Below are 17,721 nucleotides of genomic sequence, written 5' to 3'. Positions count from 1 at the left end.
CGCCCCTCCCTGGGCTGGCGTGTGCTCCGTCCCCTGGGGGACAGCCCCGGGGACCTCCCACCTGCAGCTGGGACCAAAGTTCTCTCGGGAAGCTTGGAGAGGGGCCGAGAGCTCAGCCACCGGAGCTGCTGGGGAGCCAGAGAGACGCTGTTGTTGTTTTGTGTTTTAAAAGATGAGAGACACGTCCCCCCAGCATTTTAGCCTGAAGAAATTTAAACACAGCAGAGTGAGAAGAACCTGACAGTGAGCACCCACGTACCCCCCCCCCTGGATTGTCCTGTTAACACCGCCCGGGTTTCCATCGTCACCCCCTTACCTTTTTTTTTTTTTTTTAATTTTTACTTATTTATGATAGTCACAGAGAGAGAGAGAGAGAGGCAGAGACACAGGCAGAGGGAGAAGCAGGCTCCATGCACCGGGAGCCTGACGTGGGATTCGATCCCGGGTCTCCAGGATCGCGCCCTGGGCCAAAGGCAGGCGCTAAACCACTGCGCCACCCAGGGATCCCACCCCCTTACCTTTTTGATAAATTTTAATGTAAATGACTAAGTTCCACCACGATTACAAATACACTTCCTTCCTCTGAAATACTTCAACATACACATCTTAACTTCATGGTGTGTTTATGGTTATTTTTTCCTTTAAGGTTGAGTTCACATATGTTGAAATACAGAAATGGCAACTGCGTATTCGCTAAGTCTTACGAATGTGCGTCCCCCTGTACCCCACGCCTCCTCCGGACGCCTCGTGTCCCTCCTGGGTTCCCACGGCTCCCGCAGGCCCCCACTTGTGTCCCCCATGGGCTAGTTTTGCCCGCACTAGGCTTCCACATAAATGGAGTCTGCACGTAGACTCCCTCTTGTGTGAAGCTGCTTTCTGTCGGCGTTCTGTTTCTGGGATTCATCCGTGTTGTAGTGTGAACCAGCCACACGTTCCTTTTATTGCTAAGTAGCATTCCCATCGTGTGTAAATATATTAAAATTTGTTTATTCATTCGGCTATCGATGTGCACTTGGGTTGTTTCGGTTTTTGGATATTATGAAAAGTTGGTAGGAACATTCCTGCATAGATCTTTATGAGGATATTGGTTTTCATTTTTCTTGATGAATACCCAGGAGTAGGATTCCCAAGCCACAGGGTTATTTGTTTTAGAAGATACTGCCAGTACTTTTTCCACAGTCGTCTGACCTTTTGTACGCCCACCAACAAGTTTGATAGTCCTGGTTGGTCCTTATCACTTGAGAATGTTTTAATAATGAGGAAAGATGCCGCTAGAGAGAGAGAAGCACCTCATCCACATGTGGAAACTTTTATGCGTTGGTAAGTATATTCACATGTAGCTAGCCTGTTTAGTGGTCAATAGTTTAGAAGCACGATTTTTTTTTTTTTTTTTTAAGGATTTTATTTATTCATGAGAGACACAGAAAGGGAGGCAGAGACCCAGGCAGAGGGAGAAGCAGGCTCCCTGCAGGAGCCCGATGTGGGACTCGATCCCAGGACCCCGGGGTCATGCCCTGAGCTAAAAGCAGATGCTCAACCACTGAGCCCCCGTTGGGCCCCTACAGCTCTGATTTGTAAGGTCATCAGTCCTCTTTGAGCCTGATGACAGATTTGGATATGGTCAGGTTGAGTGTGTTCTGGTCCTGGAAAGTTTTCTATAAAAATGACTTAAATGAAGTCAGTTTGCTTTGTTTGGTTTGCTTTCTTCCAAAATAAGGGTTTCCTATAAAAGGAAGGTCAGAAGAATTTAAGTTGGTCTGCGGAAAGTATGGACTAAATGTAGGAATTTGTAAATAAAACTGTAGCGACAGAACCTTAGAAATCTCGTATGTACAACAGCACCTGGGCCAGTGACTCAGCGCCCGGTTTGTGGTTTTGACACTTTGGCGCGGAACTTACAGTTTCATTGGTGAGGTGAGGTTTGGTATAATTTCTGAACCAGTTTTGACTGATGACCTCCCTGGGTGGCCACCTGTCCTCTCTGTTTTTATTTGCTTTAATCCAGGTGTCCCAGGACTAGAAGTTCTGCTCTTCCAGCGAGCTGAGATCTGGCCCCCTTGAGAACATCGTATTGTCCATTCTGCGGAGTGCAGAGTGCAGAAGCTTTGGGATTTACACTTCTTTAAAGCATTAGGGATTCATGCAATCTTTATAAAAAAAAAAAAAGTTCTTCATTTCCAAAGCATAAAGTTATCGTCAGGCCAGCTCGATACTCATTAGCGATGAGGACTTTTTGTCAGCAAAGTGACGGCGTTGTGGGGACTGTCCATCTCGGGTGTGTGACAGTCCAAGAAGAGGTTTATGCCCTGTGCTAAACTGGAGAAGTGATGCATAAATCGGGCACAGCATAAATTTCATTTACTGCCTTCTTGCTATTTGATGTTTTCAATTCCATCAATAGCTTTTCTCCAAAATCTTGTTACTTTTATATAATCTGAAAGTGAATTTAGCCATGGCAGGAATGGCAGCGGCACAACAGACAGCATATTCAATTTACAGCAGCTCGGGGAAGGCCCTGCAAGGGCAGGGGGAAATGGCTTTTGTCATTTCTTGGGGAATTTGTCCTTCAATTATGCTTGGTTCTAGGCAGCTGTGTGTGATTTGCTAGAACTAGCATCTCTAACTTTGGTTAATTTTTATTTCATTGGCTTTGGCATTCGTTTCTGCCTCCTTTTCGGTTTGTTTTTTGTTTTGCATTAAAAAAAAAAAAGACATCACTGACTTACTCATGCATATTCATGCTGCACACTTTTTTGGGTTGCATTTTCACACCATTCCATGCTCCATGTAGCTTTTGGCTAGCAAGGAGGATGAGGACACGACCAGAATTGGAGCGGATGACGAGAATAATTTCCCGAGTGACCAGCATTTGGAGCAGAGTGACAAGGTAGGGACGTGGCAGTCACCTCCCAGTTCCATGCTCCCCTCTCTGTGCCCAAGCCAGCCTTCCTGCTTGGAGTGAATCCGGTGGCTTCTCCGTTCCTTCTGCCCGTGTCGAGCGCCTGCTGTGTGCCAGCGGGGAGCCGAGACGCTAGGTCTCTTCCTTCTCGTAAGTTCCAAACAGGGTGGTAGAGCCAGTTGAGAAACAGCGAGACCAGGAGTTGCCAATAAAAACAGGGTTGTTGTCAGAGAGTAACAGGCATCGGCTGCTGGAGTTGGTCAGACCTGTGGCGCTCTAACCGACCCATTTGTTGTCTGCGTTGGAGACGGAGCCCTGTGAGGGGAGAGGATCTCTCCAGGGCGCAGGGCAGGTGAGTGACCGAGTTGGGAGGGGAGCCCCTCCCCTGCAGGAGCTGCGCTCAGTGGAGTCCCAGATCACTTCGCTGCAGCGTAGGACGCCCTTCTCGGGGCCCTCTCCAGTCTCCTGATCTGGAGCCCCGCGTGGTGGCACGTGGGCATCGTTGAGAACGTTCCTCCAGTCACATTGATACTGGGCATTTGGGACAAACGTTCTCCCGAGGTTGAAAGAGCCTGAAAGCCTGGGATGCGATGGACAGAGGAGGCTGCAGTCTGGCATTTGTAACCTTCCAGGCGTTGAAGTTCTTGAAGTCACAAGTGTGAGATCATCAAAATGTCGGTGGTTTTGGAAAGCAAAGCAGTTCAAAGTGGGGATCTTGGAATTAGGTCTTGAGTCTTGGTCTTCATCTTTGTGACCTCAGTTAACCCTTGCGTAGGCCCTCAGCCCGGGTTTTTTGGTCCTTGAAGATAATCCATCCTTGCCGGAGTGTCTGTGATATTTCAATTAGTGCATAGAAAGGTATGTACGAAGTGCTCAGGAAATGCTATGACTCTTCTTATTACGATAGTCCACATTTCCTTTCTTTGGAACTTACTTATTTAGATGGACGTAATAACTAGATTGGTGGCAAACAAGACCCTATAAATAACTGCTCATTTGTGTGGGTCTTGTCTTCCATTTAATAATCTTAATCATTTTACAAGTGTGAGAGAGGGGTGTGATGGCTAGTGTATGTGCCACCTGCAGTAATGAAGTCGAGGGCAGTTATTTATAGACTGGGAGAAGAAGTTTAGAAAGAATGCTAATTGGAGCACCTCGGGCATGCCCAACACAAGCTTTAACTCGGCACATTGTTGGTACCACTCCTCTGGGGCCCTCAGTGACCCCAGAAGATGGATCCGTAAATAACATCTCCCTGGGAATTAGGATCTCTCTACTTTCCTAATGAGACCAATCAAAGTCATGTTAATTAGCATGTCTCTGTAAAGAGTAAGGCGCTTTCCCGATTTGTAGCGGGGAGGATGCATCACAAGAGGTAGATGACAGACGTCTGAAGCGTCAGGCGTGGCCTGGGCTCCCGAGGAGCGGGCCAGGGGGCGAGGGGACATGGCCGTGGCAGGCGGGACACTGTGCCAGGACCTTAGGTGAGGCAGTCATCTCACTTTATTCTCACGGTCACCTTGGGAGGTGGCGTTACTCTCCACGTTGTGCGGATCAGGGAACTGAGGGTGAGGAGAAGTGGCGTGACCCGTCCGTGCTCTTGCACAGGCACCTCCCCGCCCCGCCACAGGGCACGTGGGCCTGCGAGCCGGAGCCGCGCTCTGCCCTGCCTGCTGCGCTTCCGTTGCCCTCAGGCTTGCTGGCGCTGCCCATTCGGTCGCTGCCTCCGCCCTTTCTCCCCCATGCACGGCCCTCCTCTCTTCCAGGGGCCGTGTTTTGACCGCATCCTCTGCTTTGCAGGTCGTGGAGGACTTTTCCAAAGGGGGCTGCAAAAACGGATACTCGAGGCACACAGATTCTAGCATCCTAGACTACGATGGAGCCCACACACCTGGCTGCCCCAGAGACCAGAGTCTAGAGGAAGGCGAGCTCCTGAACCTGCTGGCCCCTTTTTTCAACGAGAAGGCCACGTTGTTCCTGGAATCCAGGTAGACGTGGGGCCCCCGCACTGCTTTTTCTCTCGAGTTTGAGGGGAGAACAAACTCATTTTGCTAAATGGATTTAGATGGTGGTGCCGTGGAATTTAGCTGAGCGAGCCCCTGAAACGTCTTGGAAGGAATCTTGCCAGTCATGCAATTAAGTAATTAGGCTGCGCGCTGGTGGCTGGGAGGGGACTCCGCAGAGCCGCATGCGAGCCCGTTACGGAGAGGAAGAAAGCTTTCCTCTGGAGTCGGCCCGCGAGCCCTGGGGAGGGCTGTCCGGCTGTCGGCGAGAGGAACAGCCCCCCTGGAGTCTCCTCAGGTTCTGCACCAGCTCAGGAGCTGCCGCTGTGGTTGTGACTCGCTGGTTACGTTGAGCTTGAGCTTGGTTTGTCTTCTCGTTGTGCTGGGCGTCGTCCGTCCTCTGTGAGGGAGTAGTCGGGGGTTTGCCTTAAGCCAGAAAAGGAGAAACATTCAGTACATTTTGTAATTTTAAAATTAACCCTTCGGGAGGAGACTGTCGCCCTTGCACATTCTTCCAGACCATGGCGACAGCTGCCGGGCGGAGCCGCGCCTCCCTCTCTCAGGGCCCCGGCCTCTCCGACCTCTTCTCGTGCGTGAGGAGGCAGACGGCGCACCGTTGGAGGAGCCTGGCAGGCAGGTGCTGTGCGTCCGGTAAAACTGTCCAGTTCTCTCCAGTGGAGGCAGAGAAGCGGAGCCCAGAACTCCTGCCCGTGACTCTTGGCAGGAGCCGGGACCCCTGCTGGTTCTTGCACTGCTGGTGCACCAAGCCTCACAGACGTTCCTTAGCTAAGAAATAAGGATCGGACCGTTCTGCTTTCGAGCTCAGGCAGGCTGACCCGCCCCCGGTGCCTGGCATCTCACACTTCTCTAGCTCGCGTCCTGTTGGGGCACATGTCTAGGGCCGTTCTGGTTTATTATCACAGGGACTTGGTGACCAGAGTCAAGGCTTGAGAGACGGAGGATTTTCTCCATGTCAGGGTCCCAAGTGTCCCCTCCGAGAGTAGGGATGCCACCCTCTGAGGACCTCCTGGAAGGTGCCTGGGTGATTGAGCTGGGGAAAGTATGGCGGCCGCGGGGGCATGTGGCGAACCCGGGCACGTGTGCCCCCTCTACTGGGCCGGAGCCTCTCAGCCCTACGCGACAGAGTGGTACGGGCACCTGGGCTCCCAGCCTTCCAGGCTTTCGGTGGAAGCCCCAAATTGTATCCTACATCTCTTGATTTTTAAAGATGTGGACCCCTAACTACATATTTTAAAGAAAGCATCTCCCGCCTGCCAGGCCAGCCTGTGACATCTATGGTTCAGTTACCTGTTCCCTGTAGGTTTCTGCTCCACAGCTTCCAGACTGCGTTGGCAGTTGCAGTGTGAGGACAGGGTTTCTTACGCCGGCCTACGTCTGTGGCCCTGTCTTGTTCCCTGCACAGCTGCCATTCGCACCGGACCACTGAAGCCCGTGACGGTGCAGTCGTGGCCCCCCAGGCCCTCCCGAGGGCCCCTCCGGGGTCTGCACCCTCTGGCCCACACCCTGGGCACCATAGGCCCAGCCTCAGTTCACCCTCACACCAGCTTTGTGCGCTGCTCATGGTGTTTTCTTTCTTATAAACGTGGGAGCTGACATTTGGGGACTTGACATTCCTGTAGCTAGGAAGCGCTAGAGCCATTGGAGAACCTTCTGGAGGAGTCTTTTACAAACACTCATTGGGCAACCAGGATTTTAATTGGTCAGAGAAACACTATTCTTCTGCTTGGGAGTCCCCTCCTGTCCCAGCCGCCACCGTCTCTTGCCTGGACTCCAGCAGCGCAGGCTGCTCTACTGTCCACTCTCCCCAGAGCAGCCAGTGATCGTTTTGTAACTTAGGTCAGATCATATCTGTTCCATGCGTACGACCTTCCAGTGGACTTCCATTGCCCTTACAGGAAGGTCAGAGCTGCTCACCCTGGAGCCCGCCTCTTTCTGTCCTTACCATCCACCCCCCAGCCACACGGAGCTCCTCTGTGCCTCAGACACCTCAGGGCCTTTGCACCAGCCGTCCCTCTGCCTGCAGTATGTATGTGACTGGTGGTGTCTCAGCTCCACATCCACCCTGTGGACAGGTCCTTGCTGAGCACTAACAGGAGTCCTGCTTGCACGTGGTCTCAGGACTCCCTCCCTCCCTCCCGCGGCTGATGGTCCTGCTCATCACTGCTGTACGTTGTCTGATTTAGTTACCGACATAGGCGTGGACGAATGTCGTCTTAATGAAATGCGAGCCCCTGATTCCTTTTCACCACGCATGCCCACTGCCGTGGTGGCAGGTGAGAGGTGCTCGGTAAATACCGAAGCGTCAGTGCAGACAGTTAGAAGCTCAGCATCACAGCAGAAGGTAAATGGGGAGAATTGGAGACGGTATAGTGACCCCTGGGCTCAGGAGGATCGGGCTGCCCCGATCTTTGTTCTGCCGCTTTGCTAGGGGATCTTGAGTCTTCCGAGCCCATTGCTTCATCTGTAAAGTGGGGTGAGCTTTGGCCCCACCCCCCAGGCGCACGGGGAGGCCCGAGTGTGCTTGGCGTGCTTAACGACCCGACGCCGCACGGGCTTCGCAGCTGCCGGCCCCCCACGGCCTCGCGCCGCGGCCCAGGTCCTCGGGAAGGCCGTGTAAACGGTGTCTGCGCCTCTGACCAGACCCTCGACCGAACCGTTAAACAGGTCCTGATCCGGCGACGGCTTGGTGGATCCGCTGCGCAGATCTCTAGCAAAGTCACACGTGAGGGGTTTGTCTAACAGCACCCCCACCTTGGTATAGTCTAATGGCCTCTTTCACCGCCTTTTACTGCCCGTCTGTAAAGCCTGTTTCCTGTGTTTTATTGTATGTTGTTTGGTGGTGAATAACGGTCCTCCTTTGGCCGGCTGAATAGCAATTGTCATTACTTTTAATCTATATTAAGGGAAGGAGAGGAAAGGAAAATTTAGTTTAACATGCGTAAAGTGCCAGCAGTCTTTTTAAAGTCTGGGTTCACTAAATTTTAAGATGCTTTGTGTAGGCTAGATGATTCCATATTCGAAGTGAAAAAATGTACCGTACATTTAAATTCTGTTTTTCAAACCTTTAATTTTTCCTGTGCCTCCGTGTGCCGAAGCTGTGGTCTGAACGGAGTCGCCCCTGCCCCAGAGCTGGGCGGTGGGATCTGGATGGGAGTGGGGCCTCCCCGCTGCCCTCGAGGGTTCACGGCCCCGGTCACGTGTCGCAGGCGCAGATACAGGGCAGGGGCCATCGGGCGTCGCGCCGAGCGTCGGTCCCGGGCCGGAGGCAGGCGAGAGGATCGGCAGAGGGAAGAGAGCGCAGCGCGGCCGAGGGCCCCTTCTGTCCCCCGCGCCCGGCCGGACGCCGGCCTCCCTCCTCCTGCCCGCCTCTCCCTCCGTCCTCGCCTGCTCCAGTCCCTGCGCCCACCATTTCCTGGCGCTTTCCTGGTTTCCTTCTTCTCTTAAATGAGTCCTTTTTCTTCTTTTTTATTTTTAAGTCTTTATTTTTTTATAGGAAAACTAAAGAATTCTTTTATTTAGTGAGAAACAGGTGGGAAACGGTAGCAGCTCAAACATCTCCTTTATTTTTTAGGTGATTTACACATACTTATGTGAAGGTCTTCGGGTTGCCTTATTAATTTGATTTTCTCGAGTGTGGACGTTGGGCTGTGGCCCGTCCGCTGTCGTAGTGGGTTGTGCGTGCAGGTTTGGTTTGCCTGTGTGGACACCCCCGGCCCCCCTTCTCCCGTGGGGGGAGCCCCTGACTTTTCCCTGGACTCCGGGAGATCTCCACCATAGGGGAGTTAAATTTCTGGCCCCAGTGCTTTCTGCAAATGCCCCCTTTTTTCCTGACTGCCTCTCCTCCTCAGTTTCTCATGTTTGGACAAATTTTGCCTTGACTTTGAGGCCTGTAGCGCCCCTTACGGGGTTTTCTGTTATGCCTCTTCTGCTGTCACGGGTGTTTAGAGCGGCCTGGGAGGGGCGGAGTGTGTGCTCCCGCCGTCCCCGGACAGGAGCCTGTGCAGTCCTGCCGCACGGCATGCGGGTGGCGCCCGTGCCACAGAGCGTCGCCCGGAGGCTCCCCTGTGCCCCCACGCGGACTTCTCCCTGCCTCGCTTCCAGCCGCGCCTCCTCCCTGGTCACCTTGGCTTTCATGCCGAGAACGTCCCGTTTCCTTTGCCCTGGCTGACCTCCCCTCGCCTCTAGAATCCCTTCTCTGGCATCTCCTGCCTCTCCCAGGCTGGGCACCCCGGGATCGGGGCTTTGTAACCCCCTAAACTTGCACAGGGCCCCTGTTCCCCCTTTGACCCCGTGAAGCAGTGATTTCTCAATGTCCGTGTCCGACACCAGGCTAAGTCCTCGCAGGTGGTCTTGCCCCCTCGGTGTCCGTCGGGCACCCGGCACAGGAAACACAGGGATTCCTCTGAACTGCGCCCTAGTCTTTTACGAGCTCCCTCAGTTTGGGTTCCCAGGAAAGCGGAGCCCAAAGTAAGGGCTTGGGTACACGTGGTCTCTTTGGGCTGTGACCCCGGGGAGCAGAGGCAAAGCCAGTCAGGGTCCATGACCTGCGTGCTGTGGACAGCGCCGGGGACGGCCTAGAGGTGCCGTGCCATTGGCCCTGTGAAGGCGGGACGGGGGACGTGTGTCCCAGCAGCTCTCTTCCCCCCACTGTCTGAGGGCTTCCCCTGCCCACTGCCCTGCTGGGGGCCTCAGGAGCGCTGAGGAAGCCCCAGGCCAGTGGAGAGAGGCAGGGAGCACCCCAGACGGGCCTCTTCGTGTCCCGGGTGCCGTCCTCAGTGTCCACGCTGCCGCAGCTGGGCGGGCTCCGCGGGAGCACGGGGCAGGTGGCCAGGGACGCGAAGGTACCGCTCCCTCTGTGCTCTCTTGCTTAATCCTCGTTGCCGTCCTTGGAGGGGGATTACGTTACTTCCAAAGAATCTCTGACTTAGAATTTGAAGCCATTTTCGTGTGATTTCAAAGCCACTGCTGTTTGTATTACGAGTCGTTCGCAGCATCCCTTCGTTGAGGGCCTGTGTCCCGGGCCCTGGCTGCACAGGGTCCACCTGGGTGACCAGGCCACCCGGGCCGTACTCCCCTGGATGTAGGACTGGGCCGGGGGCAGGTGGACCTCGCGGTTGGCAGTACTTGGTGACCCGTCTGCTCCTGTTGAGGCCCAGCCGGCACCCGCACAGCCACGCGGGCCCTCGCTTGCTGGGTACTTGTGTCAGGTGATTCCCTTCTCCGTGAGATAGACCTGCCAGGATCCCCAGGTAGGGGGGGTCACGAGGCGGTTGGGGTAAAATCCTGGGCTGTGGGTCCTGGCACATGGTGCGTGGTTTAGACAGACGTCGGGCCAGTCAGTGGAGAAAACTTGGGAGACTGGGCGGGGCACAAGGCTAGGGCACAAAACCTGTTTCTCCCACTTCCTTCCCTTTGGAAAAACAGGCCAGACCTCCTGAAAGTGCTGCGTGAACTGCTCTTGGAACGAATGCGCTCGCTAGAGCAGGGAGTTTCCGCAGAACACCTTGATGGGAAGACTGAGAAGTCACTGACGCCGGTGGCCGTTCAGCTAGGAGGTGAACTAGGACACCTGGCCCACGTCGACTCGTCGTCCAAGTCCCGTGATGACCCGAGGTCGCCTTGGACAGCCCGGCTGCTCAGGGCGGGTGAAGCGGCCACGCGGGAGCTGAAAGATGCCTCCGTGCAGACCGTGGCCGCGGAGGGCGACACACTCAGGTTCACAAACCAGGGCAAGAGAGGAGTTTGGGAAGAGGAGCCCCCAGACGCCACGTTCCACGCTGAGGGTCAGCCGCAGAGCTTGTGCCTGGTGCCAGGGAAGCCGGCCGCTGCCCTCTCCTTCCCCAGTGGGGCCGACAAAGTAAGCTTTTCTATAGATTATTTATTTATTTTCTTTTTTATACAAGTGAAAGGCTTAAAAACTCAACTCTGATCTCACTGCTTTTTCTGATGTCTGTAAAATCCGGTGTCTCCCCCTGCCTGCCCCTCGTCTGGCCTCTCCCTAGAGGCGTGTGTTCGTCTTAACCTCCCCCCCAGCCCGGTCTTCTCCGTCTGTACATCATGACATTTATGCAGTTTTCCTTACAGAGCTGTATTTTTACATCTGTGTGTAGCGTTTTCTTTCCTGCTGTGTATCAGGACCATGTTTCCTTGCGGTGGCTCTGAAATATTCCATTGTGGGAAATGTGCCAAAAGGTGTAGGATTTTCACCCACTGGTGGACATTTCCTTTTGTAGATTGCAGTGAAATTGTGATAGCCTGACTTTAGGAGTAGGGCCGAGCACCTCGGTTTTATCTTGTGCGGGCTGTGTGGCGGAGAGGTACTGTTCTGGGGCTTGGTCCACATTTCCCCGGAGATGAGGAAGCCCGACTCGCAGTGCCCACAGCGAGCCCGCAGCTAAGGGGCTGAGTGGAACCCCCCGCGGCTGAGTGCTCTGCTCTACCCTTTCCAAGGCTCGCCCCCCGCTCCTTCTGGCCCAGCGTGGTAGGGTCCGGTTTTGGTGGGGGGAATGCATTTGGCTTCAGTCAAGACGCTGTCTCGATGCTTCTCCTCAAATACCATCAAATATGCCACACGATTAAGAGCCAGACTCTCTTGGCAGCGTTTGATTGGACCTTTTGCTAAAATCCTCCCGGGCGGAGGGGTTGGGCTGACGCTCCCCAAAGCGGAGAGATGTCAGTGTTCTGGTGGAGAAGTAGGTCATGTTTCTAATAGAGCGCCAGTGATGGCTGTTGGTGTTCTTGTTTCTGATGGGTGTTTTGTATCTGAGAAATCAGCTGTACACACTGCTTCATAGCATCAGAATGGAGAATTAAGTTTATTTTCTGACCACTAAATTACTGCTTTTGTGCATACCAAAGGGAGTTAGATATATCATTAGCAAAATTGCTTTTGATTGTTTTAAATTATGCACCAAAACTGTAATTTCTAGAAAAGGGTTTTCTAAAGATATCAGTAAAGACAAAAAAAATAAATAAATAAATAAAAAAAATAAAAAGACATTGCCATTATATTAACGGTACTTCAGATGCAAATGTGTACGTTTTGGCTGGAATAGAAAGCTCTCATCTGCCCCCAGCTCTGTTAGTTTGTACCTGTGTTTTAGGAAAACTAGATGTTTTTTTCCCCCAGTTTGTGTGGGAGGTAGCCTCCTTTGTGCAGAAAAATTACATAATCGAATGAACTCATTAATTTCCCCAAATATATAAATTTTTTTTTTAGCGTAGAATTATCCTTCTTGCTTGTGGCTTCAAAAGGAAGGCCACAGTGTTTATTTTTTAGCATCTGCTGTTTGTGCCAGGATCACGCTAGATTTCCTGTACCTATACCATCACATTTAATCTCAAGAAGCCTGTGAGTTAGATAGGTATTCCCTACATTTTACATGTGAAGAAATACAGACTCTCAAAGTCTCAGAAAATGGTCCAGAGTGAGTCAGCTGTTGGGAGGAGTAGTAAGGATATAGACCGAAGTCCAATTTTAGAGGCGGATAGGGAATTTTTTTTTTTTTAAAGTAGGCTCCACTCCCAATGTGGGTCTTGGCCCATGACCCTGAGATCAAGACTTGAGCTGAGATCAAGAGCTGGATGCTTAACTGACTGAACCACCCAGGTGCCCACGACAGGGGTAGTCTAAACATACTTTTCTCAGGAAGGGAGGAGTCCTCTTGCCACCATCACACATGGACCAGTGATGGCTTCAAGCCTGGCCACTTACCTTTCCTGGTGGCCCCAGAGGGATCAGGGTGACCTAGGAGCTGAGGCTAGTGCAGTGGCGACAGGAAGAGATGTGTGGCAAGGGCCGGCTGGTGCTTTGTGCTTGCCTGTGCATGTGTACGTCGAGCTCGGCATGTGTGCGTTCCTGTCCCCCTTCCGCTCCCAAGTGAGGACTTCCATGTTGACATCTTTCCTAAGGCGGTAGGTGGGGCTGTGCACAGTGTCCATAAGGTAGCATTTTGTGTGGTGTTATTTTAGAACCCGCATTAGGGTGACTGACGGCAGTCTTCCAGCCTGAAATTGGCTTTGGCATTTGTGCACTTGCAGATATCTTTTCTCCTGCCATATGACACACAGATTTGGATCCAAGAATAAAGATTGGTGGAGACCGAGGATCAAGCCAATGACTGTTATTTTGCGGTCCTCTTTGATGGGCACCCCCCGCCCCCCGCCAACAGACCCCCTTCCCGCCTCAAACTGTCCTTGGCCTTGAACCTGCTCTCTGCCCTGGAATGTTGGGGCAGAGAGTGTCTTCCTTTCCTTAACCGAGCAGTAGAGGCTGGAGAGCCGTCGTGACGTCCAGCCCTCTAACCTCCTCGTTGTGCGACAGTGGACCGGTTGGTTGACCTCCCAGTTTTTTGTCTGGAAAATAGGCCCGGTAACGTCTATTATCCTGTGAGTGCTGAGATTGCAGAGCTGGCCGGAGGACCGTGGACAGTGTGCTTGAAAGCATTTTGCATCCCAGAACATGCACACGGGGCTCCTTCCGCCCTTTTCCTGCTTTCAGAGTCCTTGCTGATTTCGTCATTCCCAGGGTCCCAAGTATTTCCTGTTTTCCTCTCAGGTTCCTTCTCTTCCACTTAAAAAGTAAAAAGAGTAATAGCCCCATTGAGGGACAAGCCACATGTCCTACAGTTTATCCATTTACAGTGCGTAGTGCAGTGAGTTGTTTGGTCTTTTTCTTTTTTTGGTAAATCCATAGTTACAGATCTACTACCATAATCGATTGTAGAACGGGCTTAATTATCCAAAAAGAAGCCCTGCCTGACCCATTGGCGGTCACTTCCCCTTTCCCCCCTAGTGCTCTAGCTGTAGGCAACCACTGATCTACTTTCTGTCTTTAGATGTCTGGCTTCTCTGGATGTTTCGTAGAAAGGGAATCATGTAACACGTGATCTTTGGTGACTGCTTCCACTTAGCGTAGCATTTTCGAGGTGCGTTCGTGCTGGAGTCTTTATCGGTGGTTCATTTCTTTATATTGCCAAGCGATATCCATTGTATGGATGTCACACATTTTGTTTATCCATTCATCAGTCGATGGACGTTTGGGTTATTTCTACCTTTTAGCTATTATGAATGACGTCGCTGTGAACATTCACATACCAGTTCTTGTGTGGACGTCGTGTGTTTTCACGTCACCTGGGTAAACACCGAGGAGTGGAATCCGGGGTCATGTGGGAACTCTGAAGAACCACCAGGCTGTTTTCTATAGTAGCTGCTCCTAGTTTACATTTTCATCGGAAACATGCGAGTTCCAATTTCTCCACAGCTTTGCCGACACTTGTTATTATTTTAATTAGAAGCTGTCCTAATGAGTTGGGAGTGGCAATATTCTATTGTGATTTGATTTATATTTCCCTGACGATTAATGACACTGAACATGTTTTCATGTGTTTATTGGCCATATAAAGGTCCCCTTTTGAGAAATGTCTATCAGATCCTTTGCCCACCTTTTAATTGAGTTATATGTGCTTTTTATTATTGAATTGTGATAGTCCTTTACATATTTCTAGGTTTAGTCCCTCTCCCCAACTTTTTAATATATTTAAAATTCCCCCCACTTGAAAGACATCCCCATTTGGCCTCTTAAGTCATTCTTTGCATGTTCATTCCACAAATAGTTGTTGAGTACCCACTGTGCTCTCGTGCTGGAGGCTGTGATAGAGTACGACCAAGCAACGCAGAGTCCCGAACCCTGGAGCTTATAGGCCAGTGCAGAAGGTAGACAGAGAACAAGTAATTGCACAGGCATTTGATTATGAGGGTGCTAGTGTTCTCCCTAGAGAATTGTAGGGGGCGGTGAGTGTCCCTAACAGGGAGACCTGACCTGGTCTTGGAAATCAAGGCCCATTCTCCCGAGGAAGGCACATATGAGTGAGGTCCTAGAGAATGTACGGGGATTACTGGAGTGGTGGGGGCGGGCAAGAGAGTGTGCTGTAGACAGGGGGGACGGTGCGTGCCGAGCCCCTGGGGTGGAAGGAACATAGACATTTGAGGAGCTGATAGAGGGGAGTATGTGGGCCCAGGGGAAGTGGGAGAAGGGCAGTGACCGGGGCTGCAGGTCACGTACAGCAAGGCGGCCGCGGTAGGTCCTGAGAGACCGGGAAGTACGCCGGTGGTTGTAAGCAGGGGCGAGGGATGTCAGCTCTGCCTTTCCCGTCACAGTATGGAGAGTGGGCTAGAAAGGGCAGGAAGGGCGAGGGGGAGGGTGCTCCGGAGGTGGCTGTGTGGCAGGTGAGCGCCAGCAGTGTTTAGGGGGCCGTGGGAGGCAGCGAGGAGAGTCCAGAGGCCTCAGAGATGCGTTTACAGCTGCAATTAATGGAGCCTGGTAAGTGGCGAGGGTGGGTGATGGGTGCGAAGAGCAGTTCGATGGACTTCCAGGTTTGGGTTGCACGGTGAGGGGATGGTGGTGTGATTCACCAACATGGAGCGTGTTGAAGCGGCGTAGCTTTGGGGTGGGGAATGGGATGATGGGCGGAAGGAGCCAGGTGCTGGGCTGGCTTCGAAGTGCCTGAGAGCCAGTGGAAAGGAAGATGTCGAGGTTTGGCAGGTGGGAGCTCGAGCCTGGGCGAGAGCCACTGGATTAGTGACTCGGTAGCCCCTGAGAACCTCAGTAGGGGTGGCTGCGGTGCACTAGCGGAGTGGCCGAGCCTGGGGAGCGGGCGGGGGCGGGCCAGGAAAGTGTTACTTAGAAGGTGGTGTTGGCGAGGGGACTGCCATCGCGAGCCTCTGGACGTCCACAGAGACAGTGCACCAGGGCCAAGAGGGCGTCCAGGAGGAAAAGCTGGGCACTTGCCAGTCAGAGGAGGGACGTGCCAAGACACGGGAGATAAACGTGGATGCCACCCCCGGAACCAGAAGTCTGGGCAGCCGGTCTGAATCCTGTTTTACAAGGTTGGCACGAGCACGACCAGAGGAGGTGTATTCATTGTCCTGTGTGTGTGTCTCTCCAGGATGCTAAGAAGTCCCGCCTGCCTATCCTGATAAAACCGTCCCGGTCATTAGGAAATGTGTATCGGCTCCCTGCCACCCAGGAGGTGGTGGCCCAACTGCAGGGTCAGATCTTGGAGCTGCAGGGGGAGCTGAAGGAGTTTAAAATCTGCAATAAGCAACTGCATCAAAAGTTAATTCTGGCTGAAGCAATGATGGAGGAGAGGCCAGCGGCAGACAAAACGCTACAGGAAGGTAAGTGTGCAGTGCGCTCTCCGTGAGCTGGACGAACGACCGATAGAGCTGCTCGACACGTCAGCCTTGTTGTTTAGAACTGCAGTAAGTTTGAGCATAAATTTTATGAATTACAGTGATTAATCTTGACTCCTGACAAATACACAATGAAAGGAACACAGTGAGGAAAATGAATCTATTGTTTTCATTCTATTCTGGAGTCTGGGTAAAGGGGCTTGTAAGTGCGCGCGGGTCTTGTGAGGTCGCTGCCTTCCCCAGGATGGTCTGCAGGGGCCCCGGCCGTGGGCTGACTCGAGTCCAGGTGGCTTTTTTGGCGTTACCTGTGGAAGCCTGAGGTGTGTGGCATCGTGTGTATAAGTGAGAGCCCTCCTGGGGGGGTTTTCTAGAACGTCCAGGCTACATTACCGTGGCCTCCTCAGGGCTCATTCCAAACCCTATCGAGCTTACGCCTTCCTCTGGAAGTGACCTGCCTCCGTAGCCACTTTGCCGTGTCTGCACTCATGGGAGCTCCCAAAGTAGAGAGCCCCTGGGTTAAAATGTATCCGGGTCAGACTGCATAGACGTGGAGGGCGTGTCACAGCGGTGACCGTGGTGTTAGAGGTTTTGGACCACTGCCCCTTGGAGCGTCTCAGGAAAGCCGAGAGCCGCGGAGCGTAGGCGAGCGCACGGCAAGCGTTGGACCTCGTTTTCAGAGGGTTCACGAGTCCACAGAAGTACCTCGTCGACTCCTGGTTTTGAGCTTGTGCTGTAAGCGCGTGACAGCAGCGCCTGATACCAAGAACGACAGCAGCAACCTTCTCTTTCTCCAGAAAGTATCGCTGCAGCCCTGCTGTGTGCCGGGCGCTGCCGTAGGCCCTGGGGACGGGCTGAACAAAACGGGTGCAGGTAGAGATGGCGGGTGCGGGGAGGACGGAGGGCGGCTGAGGCACGGGCAGTGTGGAGGGGGGTGGAGTTTGCTGCCGTCCATCCGCGGAATCCTAGAGCCTCCCTGACGAGGTGACATTTGAACCCGGCCGGGAGCAGATGAGTGGAACCCTCAGCGTGGAAAGTGTCTTTGGCGGCAGCACAAGGGCAAAGTTCCGGATGTTGCTTTGAATCTGGGGAGTTGGAGGACTAGGAGGGAGGCCAGTTACGTGGCCGGAGCAGATGGGAAGGACGGGGCAGGAGGGTCAGGGAGGTGGCCCGTCGGGTGGCCCACGGAGGCTGCTCTCGGGCTTGGTCTCGCGCAGGCAGGCCTGGAAGCGGTGGCAGGGTTTCGGGGAGCGGAGCCACGTGGCCTGACTTCGGCTTCCCGGCAGGGACGGGCACACCGTGGCCAGGGGCCACCCTCGCTGCGCGTCCTGAAGTCTCCTTGGAGCTCAGGGACACACGCTGGTTTGCACGTAGCCTGTGACTGCGTTGGTGCTGCGCTTGCGGAGCAGCTGTGGTCGAGGCCCTGCGGCCGGCGCCCGACCCACTCCGTCTTTGGCTCTTGAAGGAGGAGGCCGCCCGCCTCGTGGAAGGACCCCTGGTACCGTGAACCATCGGGGCGGCGGCGCTGCACCGTGCGGGGGTGGCGGCTCTGGGGCCCCTCGAGGAGCCAGTTGGCCAGCCCCGTGCAGTGCCAGGCCGGCAGTCGGG

The 17,721-nt window shown here is 53.5% G+C and overlaps 1 protein-coding gene across 12 annotated transcripts in view; it reads left to right on the top strand.

Moving 5' to 3' along the window:
• The window catches only part of CDK5RAP2 (CDK5 regulatory subunit associated protein 2), a 153,703-nt gene that overhangs the window by 89,123 nt on the left and 46,859 nt on the right, over positions 1–17,721 (top strand). For 9 of the 12 annotated variants that reach the window (XM_049116420.1, XM_049116419.1, XM_049116426.1 and 6 more), the window contains 4 exons: positions 2,792–2,887; positions 4,700–4,887; positions 10,348–10,780; positions 15,870–16,101. In XM_049116420.1, coding sequence (XP_048972377.1) covers positions 2,792–2,887; positions 4,700–4,887; positions 10,348–10,780; positions 15,870–16,101 — 949 coding nt within the window. The remainder of the gene's footprint in view (positions 1–2,791; positions 2,888–4,699; positions 4,888–10,347; positions 10,781–15,869; positions 16,102–17,721) is intronic. The other 3 variants (XM_049116423.1, XM_049116418.1, XM_049116416.1) reach the window with 1 other exon arrangement.

This window comes from Canis lupus, chromosome 11, assembly GCF_003254725.2.
Source record: "Canis lupus dingo isolate Sandy chromosome 11, ASM325472v2, whole genome shotgun sequence".
In the NCBI taxonomy this organism is placed as follows: domain Eukaryota; kingdom Metazoa; phylum Chordata; class Mammalia; order Carnivora; family Canidae; genus Canis; species Canis lupus.
Note: the sequence above shows the minus strand (reverse complement) of the source record. Positions and strands in the feature narration are given on the sequence as shown.